Source organism: Hydra viridissima, unplaced genomic scaffold (genome assembly GCF_058129835.1).
Source record: "Hydra viridissima isolate aposymbiotic clone 2 unplaced genomic scaffold, HvirCarnegie_v1 scaffold_10, whole genome shotgun sequence".
Lineage (NCBI taxonomy): Eukaryota > Metazoa > Cnidaria > Hydrozoa > Anthoathecata > Hydridae > Hydra > Hydra viridissima.
Window position 1 is genome coordinate 11,956,078 of NW_028324309.1, and position 23,678 is coordinate 11,979,755.

General features: G+C 28.4%; 1 protein-coding gene and 1 pseudogene across 3 annotated transcripts; one reads left to right on the forward strand and one right to left on the reverse strand.

Moving 5' to 3' along the window:
• Window positions 1-7,596: 7,596 nt before the first annotated feature.
• LOC149883140 (ras-like protein family member 12) lies at window positions 7,597-17,590 on the forward strand. 2 transcript variants are annotated; one of them, XM_090100508.1, is made up of 6 exons: window positions 7,643-7,741; window positions 13,842-14,642; window positions 14,758-15,175; window positions 15,418-15,474; window positions 16,334-16,407; window positions 16,595-17,590. In XM_090100508.1, exons 2-6 carry the CDS (start codon window positions 14,550-14,552, stop codon window positions 17,021-17,023), a joined length of 1,071 nt encoding a protein of 356 aa, XP_089956634.1. In that variant the 5' UTR covers window positions 7,643-7,741; window positions 13,842-14,549; the 3' UTR covers window positions 17,024-17,590. The 2 variants fall into 2 exon arrangements, with proteins under 2 accessions (XP_089956635.1, XP_089956634.1); XM_090100509.1 differs by lacking the exon at window positions 13,842-14,642 and having other exon boundaries at window positions 7,597-7,741.
• A 307-nt stretch (window positions 17,591-17,897) lies between these two features.
• Window positions 17,898-21,828, reverse strand: LOC149883141 (uncharacterized; annotated as a pseudogene). The gene is made up of 5 exons (XR_016456583.1): window positions 21,751-21,828; window positions 19,579-19,725; window positions 19,279-19,375; window positions 18,747-19,153; window positions 17,898-18,593 (listed from the first exon to the last, which is right to left on the reverse strand). The product of XR_016456583.1 is annotated as an uncharacterized LOC149883141 (transcript).
• Between the last annotated feature and the right edge of the window lie 1,850 nt (window positions 21,829-23,678).

A 23,678-nucleotide genomic window follows, 5' to 3' on the forward strand; every position in this document is an offset into this window, starting at 1 on the left:
ATTGATGTGCAAGGAGAAATTAACGTATATGTTAGCGAGATAAAAGACATTTATGTTAAAGATTCATTTGCTTTCTGGAAGAATTGAAGGGCATCATATGCAGAGTTGTTTCCTACAGCTGAAGATCTACTGGCTGCTCCAGCAAGCAAAGCGTATGTTAAGAGAATTTTTTTGTTAACAGGTTACCTTACATCATCTAGACGCAGCCGCATGTCAAAATCGTTGCGTCTTCTTGAAATTGAATAACGTACTGCTGGTGCACCAATGAACTGCGTTACTACGTGAGGCTGTCTTATTCTAACACTTGACAAAGTTATAGTTTTATGCCTGCCTTGCTATAAAACTTTTTGAGACATACTAGTTATGTCTCTTTACACCTGCTCTGCTTAGAGTAACACTGTATTTAGTTGCTTAGTTTTTTAGCATGTACTAGTCAGTGACTGCACTTCTCTTAAACTGAATATAAGGCTTCAGTGTGGGAAATAAAATAAAAAGCGATATCTTTTTTTGAAATTGAAACAAAATAGAAACTGAAATTAATATTCAAAAACGAAATAAAAACAAAAACTAAAATTAGCTATAAAACGAAAACAAAACTAAAACTGAAATGAGATAAGCAAAAACGAAATAAAAACATAACTGATTTAAAATCATAAAACAAAATTATCACAGTATATATATATATATATATATATATATATATATATATACAGCGGAGAAAATAGAATTAGCCTCACCTTTATTTTTTGTTCTAATTTAACAAAAATTATGAAATCTACTTTATTTCTTGTTACTTCTACTACAACTAAAAAGTTTATAAATTGGTATGTTTAATTAATTCCAAATGGAAAAAAAAATTAAAAATATTCAATTTGTGGAGAAAATAGAATTAGCCTCATTAGCGTTATATACAAAAAATAAAGAAAATATTTTGTTTTTTCGCTCATTTAGTATTTAGTATAGCTTCCTGAATTTTTAATGACTTCAAATATGCGGTTTGACATACTAGTCACAAGATTTTGGATAGTTTCTATAAATATTTCATTCCAAGCTTCTCTGATACGAGTTTTCAGCTCCAAGGTGCATTCAAATTGCTTACCATTTTCATAAACCTTTCTAGAAAGTATTCCCCATAGATTTTCAATTGGGTTAAGGTCTGGACTACGTGCAGGCCATTCCATTACGTGAATATTTTTTTCTCTAAACCAAGCTTTTGTAAGCTTTGAATTATGGATAGTAGCATTATCTTGTTGGAAAGTGAAAGTTTCACCCATCAATTCCTCACCATGTTCAAGTAAACTTATTTCTAATAAGTCAATGTAGTCCTGTGAATTCATTTTTGTTGAAATCCATGCCAGTGGAAGTTTTCCAGCAAAGGAAAAAGCCCCCCAAACCATAACATTTCCACCCCCAAAGTTACGACTCATCCGAGTTTCTTTCTCTTTTCGAAGATCGTGCCAGTAATATTGATAGCCATCAGGACCATCTAGATTGAACTTTTTTTCATCACTAAAGAGAACTTGATACCACTCTTCTTGCCAAGACATGTGTTCTTTCGCAAATTGTAATCTAACTTTTTTATGACGAGCAGTAAGTTTTGGTTTTGGTTTACGCTTTTTCCAAACTGTGTTTGGATCTTCATGTAAGATTTGTCTCACACGTTGAACAGATACAGGTAATTGTAAATCAGCACGAATTTGAGATGCAGTCATGTGCTGAGCAGCAGCACGACGTACAATAACTCGTTTAGTACGATTATCAATTTTACGTTTGCCACCACTTCCCTTATAGGCTCCATAATTAACGCCAATCTTGAAGTAATTGTTAACCACTTTTGGAGATCTTTTAATTTTCTTTGCAATTTCCCGATTAGATAAGCCTGTATCTTTGTATGCTTTGATTACTGCTAATTCTTCATTCGTTAAACGCTTACCACGTCCCATTTCAAATAAAGGTATCAAAAACCAAATGTTAAAAACTTTATGAGCACTGATTTCACAGTCTTTGTTTAACTTACAAATAATAATAAAAAACTAACTCACAAATGCGTATCACCAGATCAAAATATACAAGTAAACTGAAAATAAGTATTGATGAGGCTAATTCTATTTGTTACCGCAAATATCAAGTATTATACATTTTATGGTTTTATCAAATGTTCCGCAATTTAATTATGCTATATTATAATCTAAAAAGTTGTTGTTTGTAACAGTAATTATATGTGTGTGGATACAAAAGTTGTACCGCACAAACTTGTTTACAGATTTACAAAATATTGGATCAGCACATGGTGAGGCTAATTCTATTTTCTCCGCTGCATATATATATATATATATATATATATATATATATATATATATATATATATATATATATATATATATATATATATATATATATATATATATATATATATATATATGTATATATATATATAATAAAAGGTAGATTTATTTAATAACATGACTTAGAGCTTCGCACGATCTTCAGATGTTTTATAAACTGTAAAAAACGCAGCGACAAAAATAAATACAAAAAATACTTTGGAGTGTCCGCTAAGTTCATATCAAACTTTTTAACTAGAGTTTTTTTTTTCGGTACTTTCACTTACCAACAAGAAGAGGGACATTAGTACATCGGACCTATCAAGAAAAACTTCAAAGATAGATTTAACGAGGATTTAAAACCTTTACGTGGTATATTCTTGATCAAACGGAGCCATTTAAAACTGGTGGTAAATCTTGTAATTTATGAACAGTTGAAGCTTACTTAACAAACTAAGCGAGCAAAGGTCTAAGCATCAACACTTAAATATCCAGTTTCCTATTTCTTATTTTTCACGTAAGTGAATCTTTAATGAATCTGTTTGTTTAATATGTATTTTTTTAGGAAGTTTGCCCAGGTTCCAATCAAATAAATTTTTAACTCTTAATATCTAATTAACAACTTTTATAAAAATAAAAGTCGAGAGTTATAAAAATAAAAGTCGACAGCTAAAAAAATAAAAGTCAACAGTTATAAAATAAAAGTCGACAGTTAAAAAAATAAAAGGCGACAGTTATAAAAACTAAAGTCGATATGTTATACTTCCCCTGTTTTGCATGATAATTACGGAAAGGTTTAAGTAGGGATGTTAGTTTGTTATCAGAAATTTTCTTTAAATTTATTCGTTCAAAAAAAAATCTTTCAAACAAAAAACCGAAAAAGCTATAGCTTTTCAATGGTTTTGTGTTTTCCTTTTCTTTTTTTTTTTTTCAAAACCTCATTTGCTAAAGTGAAACGGCACTGGAAATTTTTCCGGAACAAATTAGAACTACAAATCATGACAAATAATCGCAAAAATCCAGTTATATATAAAAATATATAGCCGGTTTAAATAAATATGTAACCGGTTTTGTTTTTTAGAAATCCTTCATTAGTAGCACCAATCAATTTTCTAAGATGAAAGATGATTGAATGATGATCTCTCCGATATAATTTTTGAAACTATAAGGAAAAATAAAATTTCTTTCATTTGAAATAGAAGGCATTAGATTGATTATTGACGAACACAACATCGTGTCAAAGAGCAGATCTTTTCAAGTAATTTTATCAAAACAGAATATACATTTATTTAAAAAAAAAAAAAGCTTTTCTCATTAAGGGCCTGTTTACATGGAAAGCTTACGTTTATATGAATAAACGAACTGGCCCGGATAGCGATCCGGGCTAGTTCGTTTATTCATATAAACGTAAAATAAAATTAAGTTGAAATAAGGACGACGTCGAGATCTCGGCAAACGGGCTGGCTCGTTTGCCGAGCCAGCCCGCTTTCCATATAAACAGGCCCTTAGGAATAAACTTTATGCGAAATATTGTTGCGTAATTTAGATGCTACGATTGGTCCGACATAAATAAAATTTTTACTTGGGACCATTCCAACTAGCTTTTTAAATGAAAGCATTGAAGCAACTATATGCATTTCAGAATTTTTTTTTTTTTTCCTTGATAGTTTTAAAATTTTCACATCGAAGAAAACCTTGAATATATATAGACAGTTAACAAAAAAATGCAAAATTGCATCATTTGTTAAAAATTGTGTTGAAAGCAAAAGAATAAATATTTTAAAGTTATATTCAAGTTTTTGTTGATAAATAAAAGTTGATAAAATACATTAGGAATGTTAAAAAATTTTGTATAATGTTTATTTTTGGTTAGGGAGAACCTCAATGAATGGGGCAGTTATAGCAAAATGAATTTTAAACGTAGATAAAATTGTTTAATATATATATATGTATTAAAATATATTTCAAAGTAGAACTTTCTCATTTTAGAATTTCATATTTAGTGATTTTTATTTAAGTAAAATATTGCAGTATAAAAGTGTGTAAATAATACTTATTACCCATGGGGGTAAAAGAAAGGGACTACAGTATTCCCCTGCTGAGCTGTAAATAATACCTTATTAAATTCATTTAATAAGTAGTATTTTGTCCCATTCAATATGCGCATCACTTTATCTAAAAATGATTTGTCACACCATAAACACCATTATTTAAGCTTGAATGTTTTACACACTGTAGTACTAGAGACCGCTATCTATTTAAGCATGGAATTTAATTTTTCATAACTTCAAAAATTACAAAAACAAAAATATTTTTAAAAATTACTTTTTACATTCGAAAACACAATAACATCCAATGTCATTACGGTCATTGCGCAATAGGAAGGATGAGTCGGTCAGTTGAATTCTTGTTTCTATCACTCTTTGTTACAGGAGTTTGAATATCCTTACATCGATGCTTCTATAACAATCTGAGTTCATTAAGGTTCTCCCCTACTTTAAAGGCGATTTGATTGGTTTTTTTTTTAGTGTTTATATTAATTATGATTTACTGACCATTCCCTATGAGATCTAATAAGTTTATTGTTAAGAAAGGTTAATTCTTATAAGTTAAGTATCTTTAGGATTTCTTCTAAATTCTTAAAACTACTTTTTTCAAAATGATATTCATATTTACTTAAAATAATTTTTCGTTTAATTTTGAGAAATACCTAAATTAGTAAGAGTGACGTAAAAGGATATGTTGTTAGCATTACTCAGAAGGACTTCGTGCAATCACCAATGTGCATAACTGAGCTATTATCTATCAAATTTAAGAAAACCATGAGTGCCTTTTAAAGACAACCTGCTGATTTATATATAAATGTTGAAATGTTGAAATGTTGCTGTCAACGTTTTGGCTGCAGTTTGAAAAGTTTTTTACTTTTTTTTTTTTTTTTTTTTTTCTTAACGTTTTAATTGTTTAAAAAAAGTTGTATATTTGATGTTAACTTAAAAACTTTTTTAACCTTCTAAGAAATTTTTAGAAAAAAAATTTTCTGGCCCCTTCCATCGCTTTTGCAGTTAGCTGCAGTTTCTAAGAACCTTGTTGATTTGCAAACAAGCAGTCTGAACATTTTTTTAACAAAATGATGTTAGCTCCACCTTATCATTAACTAATTTAAATGTAGACGAAGTTGTGTATCTATTGCTCTTATCTTCACTTTAACATTAAATAGATTTGGTGAGTGTGATTAAATTAGATCTAAAGTTACACGTCACCGAATCTGATCTTTATGCAAAATACGTCTTAATGCTCTCTATTTGATAACATTCATAATACTTTAAAATTCTTTAGAAAATAAGCTACAGAGAGCTGAAAAATATATCATTAAATAACCGTGTTCGAGTACTCATATTTAAAAATAGATTGAATTTCCTGCAATACTCTTCCAGATCCTTTTTTTATATTGGATGAGTGGTGAGTTATTTGGATAATTGGAGTTAAGAAATAGCTCAATGGATAAAATTTAGTTTACTGAAAAAATTTCTATAATACGTTTGGGATTTAAGTTTTTATAATTCCCATCAGATACTATTCTATAAAGAATTTAATACTGTTTTGTTCAAAATGAATCATCCAATGAAAATTACTTAACAATCATAAGTTATCTCTAATGCAAAATAGGATTTTAAATTGTTATATACGACTAAAAGAGTTTATTGACGCTTTAACATACTTTCTGCGTACAAGAAATCCATTCAAAACCTTATAAAGGATCGATATTTATAAAAATGTGTTTTTTAAATTTTTTTAATTGTTTTTTTTGTGATTTTTATATATTCGTTTACTTTTATTCATTTGTTACACGATTATGGTAGCTATTATTATTACTATCATTATTATCATTATTATCATTATTATTATTTTTTTTGTTATTATTATTTTTGTTATTATTATTATTATTATTATTATTATTATTATTATTATTATTATTATTATTATTATTATTATTATTATTATTATTATTATTATTATTATTATTACTATTATTATTATTATTATTATTATTATTATTATTATTATTATTATTATTATTATTATTATTATTATTATTATTATTATTATTATTATTATTATTATTATTATTATTATTATTATTATTATTATTATTATTATTATTATTATTAATATTACTATTTTTATTATCATTGCCATTATTATTATCATCATCATTACTATCATCATCATTATTACCGTCATTATTATTCTTTTTATCTTTTTATTATCATCATTGTATATAATTTTTATTATCATCATTATATATACTATTAGTATCATTATTACTATTGCTATTATTGTTATTATCATTATCAATATTTTTGTTAATACTGTTATTATTATACTATTAACTTTTGCGTAGAAAACATGTTTCCGATCATGGATGTTTTTTCAATGCGTTTTAAAAAATTTACTCAAATAATATTAATAACGATTTACTCAAATAATATTAATAACGAATTTCAAACGTTTCCTGACCAAGAATAGGAAATTAGAGTATGTTACGGGAAATATGCTAGTTGAAGTTTTGAGTAACATTCGAAACTCCAAGTTCAATGCTTTGAAAACGTTGTAATTTTTTTATTGTCTGCATATCATTAGTTGGATTGTAACAAATCATAAAAATTGTTTTTAATCCGTTAAATAATTAGTTTTAAAGGTTTTTTTCTTACTTATCTTGTTGCAAAATTTAAAAAATAAAAAATGACCTAAATAAAACTGAAAATTGAGTCAGTAGTTGTAACCTCCTGTAGCTCCACTCATGCTAAATCGTTTTAGCATACTCAAGAAGAGATTAAAATTTATCGGAGATAAACTTTATTCATTTCAATGTGCTCTTTCTCTTCTTCGAACAGACATCACTTACCTTCATTACGCGTCAATGTGTGAAGAACGCCCATTTAAGCGTTAATTACTTCAAACAATGATCCTTTTTTGTACTTCAAAACAAAGTATTTTAAATTTTGAAAATAATCACTTTATTAGCTTAGGTAAATCAGTGTTATATAAAGGTGAACGAACCCCCTTCGTTACTTGTGCTAAATATATGTATTATTCAACGTAAATCTTTCTCATCAAAACATTTGATGTTTATAATATTATTATTTTTTTAATGTTAACTATATAACTGTTTAATAAACTTAATCAGAAAATTTCTGTCTTATAACTATAGAGATTAGTAATTCTTTTTTGTGTTCCAAAATTGAATTATAAGAGATGTCAGTTTTAAAATGAATAGAACTACATAAGTAAAGACATTCGGAATAAACGAATATCAACTTTTTTTTTATTATCAAGGTTAAAACATCTTGAACTACAGAGAATCAAAAAAAAAATTTGGGGATATGCATTTTCAAGACTTTCCAACAAAAATACAGGTAACTCATTTGTAACACTTTATTTGAATTTTTAGCTCTAAATGCATTTGTAAAGATTTTGGTTTTTTTTTTTTTTTGAAAGCTGTATATTTTAAACACTTCTTTTTCAAAGCTTCAGAATTTTTAATTTATAAAATCTTGTTTTGGGTGTTGAATCCGTTTATTTTGTAGTTGGTTTTTTTAAACAACCCTTTTTATAAATATTTTTTGAAATGTGAACGATATTAAGTTTTTGTCAGTACCTTTGCTTCGAATTATTTAAAATTAAACAGTTTTATTAGTAAAACTTAACATTTAATGCAACGTTTACATACGCGGCTTCTTGTTTTATTTTAAAAACAATTTTCATACAGCGTTTTAGGTTTTTCTTGGGCTCAAGCAGAGCATGCTTAAAGTTACTAGTAAAAATAAATTTAATTCCTTCGGTATTTATATAGTTAATATAATTAAGTATAGTTTAATTTTACAGGAATTATCTCTCTTTAAACTTACAATTCAAAAAGTAATCTGTTAAGAGATTTTCATAAACCTTAAACCAACCCTTTCAACATTTTTTATTTATTTATTTTGATTTAAAAATGGCTGTACTTCTAAAATCTCCAGGTTTTTCTCACTTATAATAAAATTTAAAGCTTTAACAAGTTTTAGCTGTTTGTTGTAAGTGAAAAATCTAATTAGTGGTCTCATGGTGATAGCGCGCAAAATAAAGTTTCTTTACAAATTCTTCTTTTTTTTTTATTAAGCTACTTGTTAATAAACTTAAATATTTTTATAAGTACCCAAAAAATTTATTATAGTAGTAATGTCGCCGTTTTATTTATGAAAATACAATTTTAATTTATTATATAGTTTTATTACATAGTTTTTAAATAAAAATGATAATGATAATAATAATAGTAATAATAAAAATAATAATAATAATAGTTGTAGCAATAATAATAATAAAAATAATAATAATAATAGTAATAATAATAATAATAGTAGTAATAATAATAATAATAATAATAATAATAATAATAATAATAATAATAATAATAATAATAATAATAATAATAATAATAATAATAATAATAATGATAATAATAGTTATAGTAATAATAATTATAATAACAATAATAATAGTAATAATAATGATAATAATAATAATAATATTAATAATAATAATGAAAATAATAATAATAATAATAATAGTAAAAGTAGTGGTAGTAGAGTAGTAGTAGTAGTAGTAGTAGTAGTAGTAGTAGTAGTAGTAGTAGTAGTAGTAGTAGTAGTAGTAGTAGTAGTAGTAGTAGTAGTAGTAGTAGTAGTAGTAGTAGTAGTAGTAGTAGTAGTAGTAGTAGTAGTAGTAGTAGTAGTAGCAGTAGTAGTAGTAATAATAATAATGATAAGCAATAGTAATATTAATTTTGATCTTTTTAACTTTACATTTCTAAGAAATATTATTTATGTTACTCACAATTTAGATGAATTTTTCTCAAAATTTAATTTTGTTGTGGGCCTTTTAAATTGGGTTTTCATCTTTTTTTTTCGACAGTTTTAGACCTATTACTAATTAAGGTATAACTAACCTAAGTAAATTAACCAAAAGACTAATATTCGTTTAACTAACGATCGACGATGTATTTATTTTGATGGGTCAGCAAACGTAATACTTCCCAAAGAGGCTTGTAACTACTTTACAACTACAAATTAGCTGTCATATGTTTCGACACTTTAATTGTAATGATAAGAATCATTAGGATGAAATAATAACTGAAAAGAAATGTTTATACAAAAAAAATTGAACAAAGCTAGAAAGTGAAAAACATTCCTGTTATTTCAAGTTTGATGATGGTAATAGGAACTCGTGGAAAATAATTTTCCGATAAAAGTGCAAGTACATAGTTTTAGCCGGTGTCCTCGGCGTGACGGTTTTAACCGGTGTCCTCGGCGTGACGATTTTAACCGGTTCCTCGGCGTGACGGTTTTTGAGTTGAAACTTATCCTCCACATGACACATGATAAACTCTGTTCCGTTAATTTAGCTGATTTATCCTTCTTTTTAGATTTTCATAGCAACTAAACGCTGCGTAATACCTTCCGATTTTTCTCGATAGGGTTTTGAAAAAACTAATAAATCCTGAAAAAAAAATAAAAAAATTACAAACTTTTACGTTTTCATTTGTTGCTGCTAATATTGGTTTTTATGGATGTTAATAATAGATAAAAGTTTATTTACATAAACCGTTTCTTAGCACTAGGATACTGACGCATTCCGCGAAGACAAATCAAATCTTTTAATTCTAAACAAAGATCTTTGAGGATTAAACGTTTCTTTATCTCTGAACCTTGAAATGTTGAAGTTGAAAATTGCTTCGTGGTTTTTGTGGATACTTTCGTGTTTGGTTTATGAGCAAGGGATAAGTTTTTTATGAGATACAGCATAAAAGTTTTTTTTGAAGCTAAAAGTTTATCTTATAATATTCTAAAAATTTTTCTCATAACTTAATACAATATTATTATAATATCTTAAATACATTTAAGATTTTTTGTAGAAACGTTTTGTTTTTAGTATTTTAGAAGTTTAGACTAAAAAGATGATGACTGATCTCGTAATTCTAATAGAAACCTCGAAAAAGGCATTTTAAATTTGTATGCTTGCTTTTCTGAGCATCATACTCTCTTAAGAAAATGATATTTTTCGTTTAAAACTATAAATTTTTCGATTAAATGCATAATAGTCATCAATAAAAAATAAAAAATCTGTTTACAATAAACAGCAAAACAAACCCCGCGACTAAACAGCAAAATGTAAAAAGCTTTTAATTTGCAATCAAGAAATTTTTATCAGCACTTTTTTTGTAATCGTTTAATGTTTGAAAATACTGACATAAATTAGCACAATTGGAAATGACATTTTATTCTTAAAAGTTTGTGTATTGTAATAGAGTTGGATGCCATCTTCATCATTTCTAAAACGTATGTCCTGAAGGTATGTTAAACGCTTCTTTCAAAATCATTTCTTATAACTATTAACTTCTTTAGATGACGTCTTAAAACATATCTTATATGATAGCTGTATGATGGATGACAGCTTGTTGACACCAGTAAACATTAATCTACTTAAAACATGCAAAATTATTTTTCTTGAGATGTTGAGCCTGAGAAAACGCCATAGATGATCTGCATAATAACTGTGGCATTATATAGCCGTTTTAATTGACCTGGAAATAGTCTGTGGTGACTTTGCAATGCACACAAGCATTTTCAAATGTTCAGCGCTTTAAGTTGATGGTCGCAGACATGATATTACAATATTAGTAATTGACTTTGTCTATAACACAAGAGCATCTTAGCTGCAAATTCAAATTTTGATAGCTTTTACTTGATTAGTTCTAATCATAGACTATAAACTATTTATTGGATTAAAGTTCTATAGCCTCTTTTTTGCATTAACACTTAAAGGATTAACAATACGTTAAGCAATTTCTATCTTCCCTTAAAACGTTTTGCAAAGATTTTTTTGAACGCATTCCTCATGTAAAAAATGACTTCCAAAGTTTCGGTTTTTGTTGCGGACTTTGTTTCGTGACCTAAAAATTTAGATTTGGTCATAATTAACTTAAAAAACCTTTAGTAACTACAGCATGTCGGTAGTAAAAGCATGTCAGTAGTGGAGTCTTTGCAACTCATTGTGAAGAAAGATTACTTAAAAAAAAAATAGATTGATGTTCGAGGTTTAAAAAAAGTCTTATCAACAGTGATTTAGAGATTTTATTAGAACGTTATTGAAGGGGCTTTTGTTGGAGCATGAGAACTTCTGAAAGTCTAATTAACTTTATTATGCCCTTCTTTTTTTCATAGCGGCTTTTTAAGAAATATTATTTTAGTATAAACCTGTTTGCCTATCGAAACGTGAAATTCTTTTTGCTGTGTTTTGGTGTTTATAGCGTAAGAGTGTTGTGATTTAACGAATTCATGCAGACATTTTGATAAAAGTCAAGTGCAATTAAAAATATTTCTTGAGATGTTTTTATTAAAGCAATTTGGAATTTTTCACACAGCTTTGTCCTGTGCAAAAAAAGCCACCGACGGTCCACAAAAGAACTTTCAGTGAATCAAAAAGGACATCACATCTTGTTGAGATTTAAAACCTGTTACTAATTTTAACTTACAATCTACAGTAAAACTGAAGCTTAAAATAATTTATCTTTATTTGTTAAACGTATATTTCCACAGGTCGGAAATTAATTCTTTTAAGCAAAGTGACACAAGTTACAAAATTTGCTGTTATCTCAGTTGAACTAATTGCCTGAAAATTAAACTGTTGACCATACGAAAATTAAACTGTTGACCATATCCGACACGACGTTATCAAAAATTATCATGTTAACTTTTGATAAGGTTTCATTTCTTTTTTTTTTTTTTTCCATTTTACGCGGCTTACTTGGAGAACATCTATATTGAAAGCGAATAAATACAGAGTAGAGTAAAGAGTAAAGTAATAAAATAAGAATAGAGTACATAATTGACTAACTCATTGTTTTAAATACGAATTTTTACTGTTTGACCAAGTCAAACATGTTTAAAATTCATATTTAAAAAAATATCTATGTATAACAATGTATGCAAGCCTGTAAACTCTTTAAAAGTAATTTGTATTATCTTCTTAAAAAACTGAAAAAACTCGGCCAATATCTTTATTAAATATATTATTGAAATTATTATAAACTATTAGATAAATTTGTGAGAAAAAAAATTTATCTTTACAAACTGATAGTTTTTCATTTTAAAATTCGTGATATTATTCTTCAGCAATACTTCAAAATTCTCTTTGTAATTTTAGATATAGTAAAATACTTTGAAAATTCTGGCTCGAACTTTTTAACAAATAAAAAGTGTTTTGTATATAAGCGGTGCTTTGTATCACACCGAATTACTTTTTCAAACCTTTCGTTAAAAAGTGTTTACATGTGATCACACTTAAGAGAAAATAAAACACCGCTTTTTATTGGAAAATGAGTTTCATATTTATATATATATATATATTTTTTATGTAGGCGCCAAAGTCTTATCTTCTGCCTTAAAATCTTTTTGTGCTTTATCATTTGTTTTAATATAACCAATTTCTAACAAATATTTTATTTATATAGTGGAGTGTGGAGAGATCTGTTCGAGTTCTCCCCATCTTGCCCTACATCTCAACGATTTATTAAATAGTTGAAGAGAAGTTAGAAAGCTTTAGAAATGAGGTTCCATTTCGAAAAAACTAATTGTAAAACTCGTTCTCGTCTTCTTAATACAGGGAAACTTAAAATGGATATCAAGACAAACGATTTTTTTTAAATGAAAGTTTTTAAATTTGACCTCGATAAGCTTTAATATTTAAAGAATCTTATCCAACTTTTCCTTTAAATTTTTTTTTGTGAAAAATTTATTTTATGCAACGAATATTATTTTGCTTTCAGTTTTTGATAATGTGCGCTATGTTTTGGAGCCTCTTAAATTAGCCAGATAAATGATCAGTTCTATTATAAAAAAAGATTAAATAATCGGATCCACACTAAAGTTTTCGCATGGGACTGAAAATTCCAGCGCTAGAGACCTAAATTTGTTAGCGTCTGTGTTAATTTCATCGTTGTGGTTATTGGTGTTATACTTATTCTTATATTGTATTTTTATTTGTGCTACTTTTTTATTCCTATTTTTCCATTCGCTTTTTATTTTGAACATATTTTGTTCTTTACGTTAATACGGGTTCATTGTTTGTTTTAAAATAGAAAAAAAACCGTCAAATTGCGATTAAGCAGTTGTGAATTAATATTTAATAAATATTGTATCCAACATCGATCAAAGCATTTATATTGTCAAGTACACGCAGCGTGAAGCACTTTTTAAAGTTGTTTTTTCGTTTACATTTTTCTTATATAATATTTTATAATTTTAAAACGTAAGCTTTGGAAAAAGTTAAAAAAGAAAACCCAAATAAAGAAATTAAATGAATTTGTTATAATTGGAAAGGAATGAAAATGAAAAGAATACGGCACTCGACAAATTCAATTATTACAAACGGTTTAAAGTGATGTAAAGGAGGGCTTTATTGCCGTAAGCATTTTTTTAGACTTATTCAAAGCTTACTCGTAACCAACTAGTTCGCTGGACCTATAGTTTGCATGGGATAGCTGTTTACAAGAGCATAACCATTGCCAAAAAAGGATTTTCCATAAAATAAATGCGCAACAAAGGTTAGACACAGCAAGCAATAAAAAGTAAGTGGTTTTTGTCATACTTCAAATACATGCACCAACACGATACTTCAGTGGAAAGATTTTTATCTATTCGTTCAGATGCTAATCTTAGATCAATAACTTTGTGGTATGACAATAACAGACTATTCTTTAAACGCTCAAACATTATTGTCCTCTTGTTTACTTGGGTTATTTTAAAAGAATAATCCTATCATTATATCATCATCTAGGGTGCTAAGCTTTATTCAATGTTTTTCATTAAATTTAACATATCTCTCCCCCTTAATTCTCTTAAGTATTGAAGTAATTACATCAGTTTAGGAAAAATGATGGAGGTAAAGGCTTCAGATACCATGCAGAAGTTTAATTATGATATAGAATCTTAATATTATAGCTGGCAAAAATTTGATTTCGCACAAATTGTCTACAGCTTATTTGTATTGAAACGTTTTATGAGATTAACTAAAAGATGTCACCCTAAAATCTAATGATAAGTTATAACTGAATTGAATATTAAAAAAGATATAGATACACGCTTTTAACATAATTAGATATATTTATGAATATTAGTTGAACTTAAAATGAAAAAAGCAGAGCGTCGAAATAGATCGCTAAGGGCGAAAACATTTAGCGGAATATCGAGTGATACTTTACAGCAAGTAGGAGATCTGGGGGTAAGTCACGTGTTCATGTTTGCATGAAAAACTTGGCATTTTATGAAAAATAGAATTTTTTTTGGAAAATTAGAAGAAAGGTTTTCATAGCTGACTAAATGAATTCATTCTTTAGGTTACAGATGCCGATGAAAGAGCATACAGTTCCGATGGAGATATGTCTTCTCCCGAAACTACACCAGAGCCAGACAATAGAGTAGATCAAAAAGAGTCTAAAAAATTAAAGAAAGTTAAAAAAAGCAGACAACAAAGAGTGACTAAGGCTGATGACCAAGTAAAAGATGTAAAAGCGGCACTAAATCCTAATATGATACTCGGGACACCAACACTTGCACCCCAAAAATTAGAGAAATCGAGCAGTTTCAAAAGGAAAGATAAACTGCCTAACTTAGATGTTAAAAATAATAAAGAAAATCTAGAAGAAAGAAAAGAAAGTGGTCATAAGCGCACAAATAGTAGAAACATACCAACGCCTGACAGGTTTACAGAATGCAATATAGTTTTACTTGGCGATTTGGGTGTAGGAAAAACCGGTACCGTACTTTTTGTAAACATTTTTTAAATCTATCTTTAAATTTAGAGAATTTGGGCAATTAAGATCTTTAAAGAAAAAACGTCTTCTTTTTTTTCTTAATTTTAAAAATTAAGTTTAGAACTTAAAAATTGCAGGAGTACGACACAAATAAGACGATAACCTGTTTTAATAGTTATATTTAATCACGATTAAAGTTATCATAATTAACATAATTACAATTTTAGTATTTTTGTAATTTAGCACTCGCCGTGAGATTCGTAACAAGACGCTACCTTCATGAATATGATTCAAAGTTAGGTAATAACTTTTTTCCTATTTCCTCGTTATCATTTCATAAAACTTATAAAAATGTATAAGAATCTAAACTTTTTTCAACAAGTGGAAAGGGGTAAAAGGGCGTGAACATGTAAAACATTGATTTCTCGCACATTTGGTTAAAAGTGAATTTTCTCGTACAATTAGATTGGTTACAAAAAAAAATGTTTTTAAAGAAAGACCTTTTTGTTTTTTATGCCACTTTTGACATTTGATAAAGTTTTGAAATGTTTAAAAATATTCAAGCCGAGTGCGCTTCATTACTGATAAACACAGAATGATTCATCTAAGGAATTCTCGTTTCTATTGTTCTACATAAAAATAAAGCTTTACGTTCTTACATCACTTCAAAAGGATTTTTAAAATTCTATGATAGGAATGCTATTAAATCAGAGAAGATGTGCAATACCGACAAATCAAAAACTTTGTGGGATGGCCAGATTATTTACTAGTTAAAGTAATTCTTTAAATTTTTCTGCAAAAGTATAATAATTTAAATATAATCGATTAACACAGGCAATTGAAGTCTTGACGTTTTTAAGCTTAGAAAACTGAGAAAAACTTAGAAACTGAGTTAGAGTACCATGACTTTACAGGTATAATGTATTGGTGATGACGTAGCAACTGTCTCTGTAAAATCATTTGAGCAATATCATTATTTCAATCATTACTATTATTTCTTACAATTTTTATTATTAATTTTGACAATTATAATTTCTAGTTGAACTTTGAAATAGGCACTTATATAGTTAAAGATAAAAGTCTTTGTGATTAAAAGCATCTACTGATATGCATATTTATTAAAATTTTCATTAAAATTTTTCCTTAAAAATATTTTTAGAACGCTCCTATGAAAAATCTTTACAGTGCTCTGGAGAGCAAATTACTGTGAGGTTATGGGATACAGTGACAAAGGTATTTTTTTTTTTTTGCTTATAGCAGGTGTGGTTTTTTTCTATTATTATTGTATTCTTTATATATATATATATATATATATATATATATATATATATATATATATATATATATATATATATATATATATATATATATATATATATATATATATATATATAATATTATATTCTCTCATTTTCTATAGACTTGGAGCAACTACACTGATCAAGCTGATGCCTTTCTTGTCATGTATTCTGTGACATCAGAGAACAGTGCAGTTAACGCTCAAAACATCATTAACTCAATACGTTCTTCTCCTTCTACAAGAAACATTCCAATAATGCTAGGTGGTAATAAATTTGAACTTGACCATGCCAGAAAAGTATCGCGAAAAGATGTTGAGAATTTTGCTTCAAATAATGGCTGTTTGCATAAAGAATTCTCAGTAGCTAATACATTAAATGTAGATCCTATTATCAAGTTATTGATTAAAGAAGTCACAACTCAAGAAGGTGGTCGTACAACTCCTTCTAACCTTTCCAATGATCCAGTTGAAAAAACTATATTAGGTAGAAAAGCCAGCAATACAAAACAAAATAAAATGAAAAGATTCTTATCCAAGAAATCTTCTTAAATACTCATGAATAATTTCTTAAAGGGCTTTTCAAAGTTTACAGAAAACAGGCTGATTAGCTATCAAATAGTCTCCTCTATCACGACAATAAAAATTCATAATAACAGCATAAATTGTGTCTGGAGCAATTATTTAAATTTACTTTGTCATTTGCCTAGACTAAATTGTAGCATGCAGAACTTGGAATAATGATGTTCTTGTTGAGTGTTGAGTCTATAGCTCTTAAAGCTGTGTTCTTAAATATTAACAGCTTTTTTGAGCTTATTGCACCAGCCAAGTTTATCTTCGATATGAAGGCTCCCAAATGAGTATAATTTTTGGACTTGCAAAATGTTCAAATAAGTATTGTGGAATATTGAGGAAAGGTTTTGTTTGTTTCATCGACTTTGTAAAATATGAATTTTATATGTATGTATGTATGTATGTATGTATGTATGTATGTATGTATGTATGTATGTATGTATGTATGTATGTATGTATGTATGTATGTATAAATGTATGTATGTACTGGTGTTAGAGACAAGTCTTGATTAATTTTTATTACAAAATACAAAATCTCTATGAGAAGTTGCAATCATTATTTTAATAACAACCAGATTTTACAGTTAAAGATCCAAATTTTATTCCTTTGAGCAGTCACCCATTTACTGTCTTTAAGGTAAAAACTCATTACTATTGCCTTTAAATTTCAACGTTAGGTAGTAATATTGTTCATTTTAAATATATGATGCCGGATAAGAAAGAAGAATTATAAACAGAAAAAAAATTTTTACAAAACATTTGTTTATAAGCAAAATAATTTTTTTTTTTAATATATATAAATATATATATAACCTAATTGTACCATTAATGTAACTTTTTTACTGTTCTTTTCTCTATTAATGGTCATTAGTTGAAGAATTTAGGTTCTTGAACATTAAATTTCTGTCTTTTTAGTCGAATGTTCCATGCAACAGATTTGAATTGTTCTAAGATTTTCGTGCTCATTTAAGATTTTCGTGCACCAAAGTTAGTGAATCATTGTTTTGTGTGGCTACTAAATAAATTTAAATTTTAGCTTCGTTAAACTTGGTTAAAAAAGTGAAACTAATCATGCAAATAGAGATCGTAAAATTTTGTTTTTTTTATCCCTCTACGACGTCATTTGAAACAATGATTCGGCTGTGTTAAAAGATAAGAATTAATAGGTTGACCATCTTTCTTAAATGATGATCCAATGTTACTGTCATCTATGAAAAATATCAATCAACGCACTAACATATCTTTAGCCGAACCGTTGTCTAAAAGAAGAACAGGTGTCTAAAAGCTCATGGTATTCTTAGACTTGCCTTGGTTCGTTAATTTGATCGAGGATATTCATAAGACTCCTTAATTGTACGAATTCTAAGCTACACGAATACTAAATCACTTGTGTTTAAATTAAAGTTCAGAATCACAAAAATTTTTTTTTGGTTTCGTTTTTTCATTATAAAAAATGTTGGGTACCTAAATATTTTTTGCGTGGTCACTTGTGCCAAATAATAACTATTCAGTATATTTAAATTCACGTCAGTGATGTGTAATCTTGCAACTAAGTAAAAAATGAATCATAATTTAATTCCCATTCTTCATTTAGTTAATAAATGCATGCTGGTAAATGAAATAAATCTAGCAGATCAACCTGATTGAAATGGCAAATCAACAAAGTTACTAGAATTCATTCGATATAGGAAAATTCTATTACCGAAATCCGACAAACAATACATTTGTTTGAAATTGCTCAAATCACATCGCTTTTCACATATATTTTCCATCTGTGGAGGTGACACAACGACTTGAAGAAAAAAAAGAAAATGAAAAAACAGCAACTGATGTGATTGATGATGATGATGATGACGACGACGACGATGATGATGATGATGATGATGATGATGATGATGATGATGATGATGATGATGATGATGATGATGATGATGATGATGATGATGATGATGATGATGATGATGATGATGATGATGATGATGATGATGATGATGATGATGATGATGATGATGATGATGATGATGATGATGATGATGATGATGATGATGATGATGATGATAACAACCCCGCTTAAATTTCCTGTGCAAGGAAATCGAACTTCGAAGTCTAAGGATTTATCAAACAGGTTTTTTTAAAGTTAAAAAAAGCAGCACCATTTAAATCTAAAAATTATTCAGCATAAACATTAAAACAAGTTGAAAAAGTTAAAACTGAAAGGAGTTGTCACTTAGCAATCCAACTTGTTTCCAGTCTACCTTCAAGAGATATGTTTGCAGTTGGAGTTTTCATTATTCTAGTATCACTGGACGAAAATATCATCGAGTAATATAACTAAAAAAAAATTTTTGAAACTGTTCTAAAACTATTTCAGTTATTTGCTATTTTAATGTTTTACGCGTGTAATAACGAAGTTCATGGAACGTATATCGGAATATACGGTATATTTAGTGGTATTAACAGGTTTGCAGATATTTAAAAGATTATGTTTAAACTCAGGATCTATTAAACATTAAAGTTGCAAAAGTCTGACTAACCTTTATGCTTAACTGGAGTTGAAATCGTATTTGCTGGCATTGTGGTTGAACTGCTGGTAGCTGGTTTGTTTAATTACTTTTTAGCAGCTGAAGCAAGCTTAAAGGACGGCCTTCACTGATAATTTCAATGTAACCACTTGTTCCTAACTTAAGAGATTAAATTATAAATCAAACGAATCAAAGCTTTTGCAAACAAATATAAATGTTTGCATGTATGTACGTAAGTACAGTATTGGACAAAACATTTGCAACCAAATAATGCTAATTTAGTTTCTTTATATAAAAGTGCTGCATTTTTTCAATTTAGAGAAATAACTATGTAACTTTTTAGAGATAAAGCTTTTCAAGTTTTACTCATCACAAAATTCATTATTTGTACACGAAAATTAATCAATTAATCAAAAGTATAAAAACGGTCTTATGGCAGTAACGTAAATCGAGGCGTTTTCCGGCCGGTCGACGTACATGGCAAATGCCATCGCTCCTAATGATGTTGAACTTCGATTCATCACTGAACAGGGCAGTTCGCTATTTCTGCACATTCCAGTCAATATGAGATGTAGCAAACAGGAGTCTTTTCTTCTGGTTTTTTAGTGAAATCAGCGGTTTCTTTGCAGGGCGTCGAGTTAACAATCCGGCTTCAACAGCACATCGTCTGATTGTTCGGTCCGATACAGGCAGCTCTAATTGCTTTTGTATCTCGACTGATGATATCCAGGGATCCTTCTTGACGGACCTGACGATCATAGAATCCTCTCTAGAAGTGGTGGAACGCGGTCTTCCACCTTTGCTATCTGCTGCCAACTTCCCTGTAGAACGATATTTGGAACATAGTCTTGATACGGTCCATTTTTTCACGCGATATTTATCAGAAATACTTTTTTGTGACATTCCACTTACGTAATCGCCGATAATTTTCTTTCTTAGTTCCAATCCAAGACTGTCGGGAGCCATTTTTGCACTTGAAGTCATAAAAATAATAAATATTTCTGGATGCTACTGGATGTTTCCAGATGCTTCTTCTGGAAACTTCTGGAAGCTTCTGCATGCTTCTGGAAACTTCTGGATACTTCCTTTAATTATTAAAAAACTTCCGTGACGCTGACACGGACCAGACTTAAGAAAATGAAACAAACCAAAAAAGTCGCACTTGTTTTGCCCGCTGCAAAATGGCACTTGTCAACGAAATTCTGCCTGTGTGCTGTCATCTGTCAGCTGATTGCTCATGTCATGGCATGCTATGACTCCAGACTTTTGAACTGTTTGCTGTGGTAGTATAGTTCGTTTCGTTTTTAAGACATGTAAAATTAGGAACACTTTTTAGCATTGTTTGATGTTGGTTGCAAATATTTTGTCCAATACTGTATGTATGTATGTATGTATGTATGTATGTATGTATGTATGTATGTATGTATGTATGTATGTATGTATGTATGTATGTATGTATGTATGTATGTATGTATGTATGTATGTATGTATGTATGTATGTATGTATGTATGTATGTATGTATGTATGTATGTATGTATGTATGTATGTATGTATGTATGTATGTATGTATGTATGTATGTATGTATGTATGTATGTATGTATGTATGTATGTATTTATGTGTGTATGTATGTATGTATGTATTTTCTGTACAAGCATATCGAATTTCAATCGAAAAATTAACGTTAGTTTAAACTTGAACTTTATAGTTTTTTGAAAGTTGAAAAATGCCATACTGTTATTTTTTGTTGTTTTTTTTTTCTTCTTATAGAAATAGAACTTAAAATGCATAAGTCTTCTTTTTTTATGTTTTTTTAATCTTTTCTTAGATATTAATAAAAAGTTATTATAAAAAATAAAAATACTTTAGGATTAATTTTTTTGCTCACTCTAAGTTTTCGCTATAAACCAAATTAAATCTAAAGTGCAGTTTCAAGACTTGGGGTCCTGGGGGGGCTGGGGTCCTGGGTTTTAATTAACATGATTCTAAGTTCTTTATTGAATATTCATTTTATATGATGATAATAATTGTAACGATGATAGGTTTACAATAATAAACCAGAAGACTATTAGAAGCGTCAATTGGTTTATGTGCAACTCTAGTGATATATATGGAAATAAAAAACAACAAAAAAAAACAATATTTCGTACCCAGTAAAACATTTTTAAAATCAGGCCTAATCACTCGTATATCCAATGTCAGTGACACGAACTTCGGTGATACAATACATGCCAAAACAATTTCAATAACTGCATTTCTCATTACAACAAGTTAAAAACTTTTTTTTTTTTTAAATATTTTGCAAATATATATAATTAGATATAGGGGAAAGGTGCCTATGATGGCGTACTTAACTTTAACGTTGCTCTAAGTCATTACCTGAAAACTTAAAAAAAAATTTTTGACATGAGTGTACTCCTTCTAGCATGCAGAATAATAATGAACCTCAGAATTTATACTATTTGGCTTTTTTTATAAGTTTATACCATTAAAAAAATACAAGTATGCCATGATAGGAAACTAACTGTTCCTATGATGGCACACTTTAAAGAAATTAGACAAACAAGAATTTTTTTTGTTTTTTATTAATGGAAACACAATTTATCAAAAAAACAAAATTAAAAATAAATATTTGGTCTATAAGCATAGTTCACATAGAAATTTTTTTCTATTTCTCTTTATGCCTGCACATAAACAATGACACCAAGATCTGCATTTTTGACAACAAATCCATGGTTCTTTAGAGCAAGACAGCGATTAAAGTTCATAACAATACAAAAATGCTGTGTCAGATTCGAAATTCATTTTATTATTACTTCCTTTAATCTCCTCACAACAGTCGTCTTTCTTTTTGTTTTTCTAACAAATTTTTCTTTTTCTTTGTTATCTTTTTCTTTTGCCTTATCTTTTAATTCTTGAATATCCCGTGTGGTATTCAGAGGTCCAATTTTCCCACGTTTTCGTCCCCTTTTAAATTCGATTTAAGGGGTTGCTAAAGGCACCGGACACAACTTTTGCATACTAGATGATCTCATCCTTTCGTTGAAACAGAAGATCCAATGCATATGGAAGCTTCTGATGAGGGAAATCTCATTTCCAAATGTATTGGTTTCTCAACCTGTTGTATTTCATCTTTGTTCTTAGCCTGATCACCTTTTTATGCGCATTAAAATTTATTTCAGGCATTTTTTTCAATTCATTTTGCAGAATTTCCTATGATGGTAACTCCTCGGTATGCCATCATAGGAAAGAGTCACCATATTTATTAAAATAAACTGTGTCTACCTTATTCTATACATAGCATTAAAATAAGTATTCTAATAAATGTACAAAGCCGGCAGATGAAATGCATGAAAATTTTACTTCTGTATGATGTATAATAAAATCGTAATCCTAAATATATGATTACGCATTAAAATTACAACACCACATGTTAAAATTTATGTTTGTTGATTACAAAAGTACTATTTATGTCTGAGGGACGAATTTTTACCAGAAGTAATGATTTTCTTACATACACATGTTGATCTAATCACTTATGCACCAAAACTAATATTTTTGGAAATATGACCAGTATGCCATCATAGGCGCTATGCCATCATAGGCACCTTTCCCCTATAATTACTTGAGCGTTTCGTTCGGTAAGAGCAAACAAAAATATTTTCTATTCAAGTAAAAAGCCAAAACGCACTCATTGAACGTAAAGCTTCTTCTTTTAAAGTAAAAAAGTCTTCAAAGCATTTATAAATTTTTCCTAATTCAAAACGATGACGCTTGTCACGACGCATTTAGTTTTTAGTCTCCATGATTTTTGTCTTAGTTCGCGCTAAATTTTCTAAATGTTACATCCACGCATTTGTAAATCAGTTGTTGATACATCACAAGTGCTTGAAAAAAAGAAAGAAAGTAAGGAGAGACTATGGCTTTCTTCTGTCATTAAATTTAACAAATCCGTTCAAGTGTGTCAAACGGACGTATCAAAAATCTTCAATCAAACTAATATGAGTGAATCTTTTATGTTTCAAATCTTCTAATAATAGGTGATAATTAAATAAATGTTATTGATGCCGCTACTTATCCTATATTTTATTCGGAAAGCGACAGTTTTTCTA

Bases quoted from the DNA above. Each gene is read 5' to 3' on its own strand.
- LOC149883140 (XM_090100508.1), top strand. From the start codon at position 14,550: ATGAAAAAAGCAGAGCGTCGAAATAGATCGCTAAGGGCGAAAACATTT. The intron at 14,643-14,757 runs GTAAGTCACGTG...TTCATTCTTTAG, and splicing joins AGCAAGTAGGAGATCTGGGG to GTTACAGATGCCGATGAAAG. The intron at 15,176-15,417 runs GTACCGTACTTT...TTTGTAATTTAG, and splicing joins TTTGGGTGTAGGAAAAACCG to CACTCGCCGTGAGATTCGTA.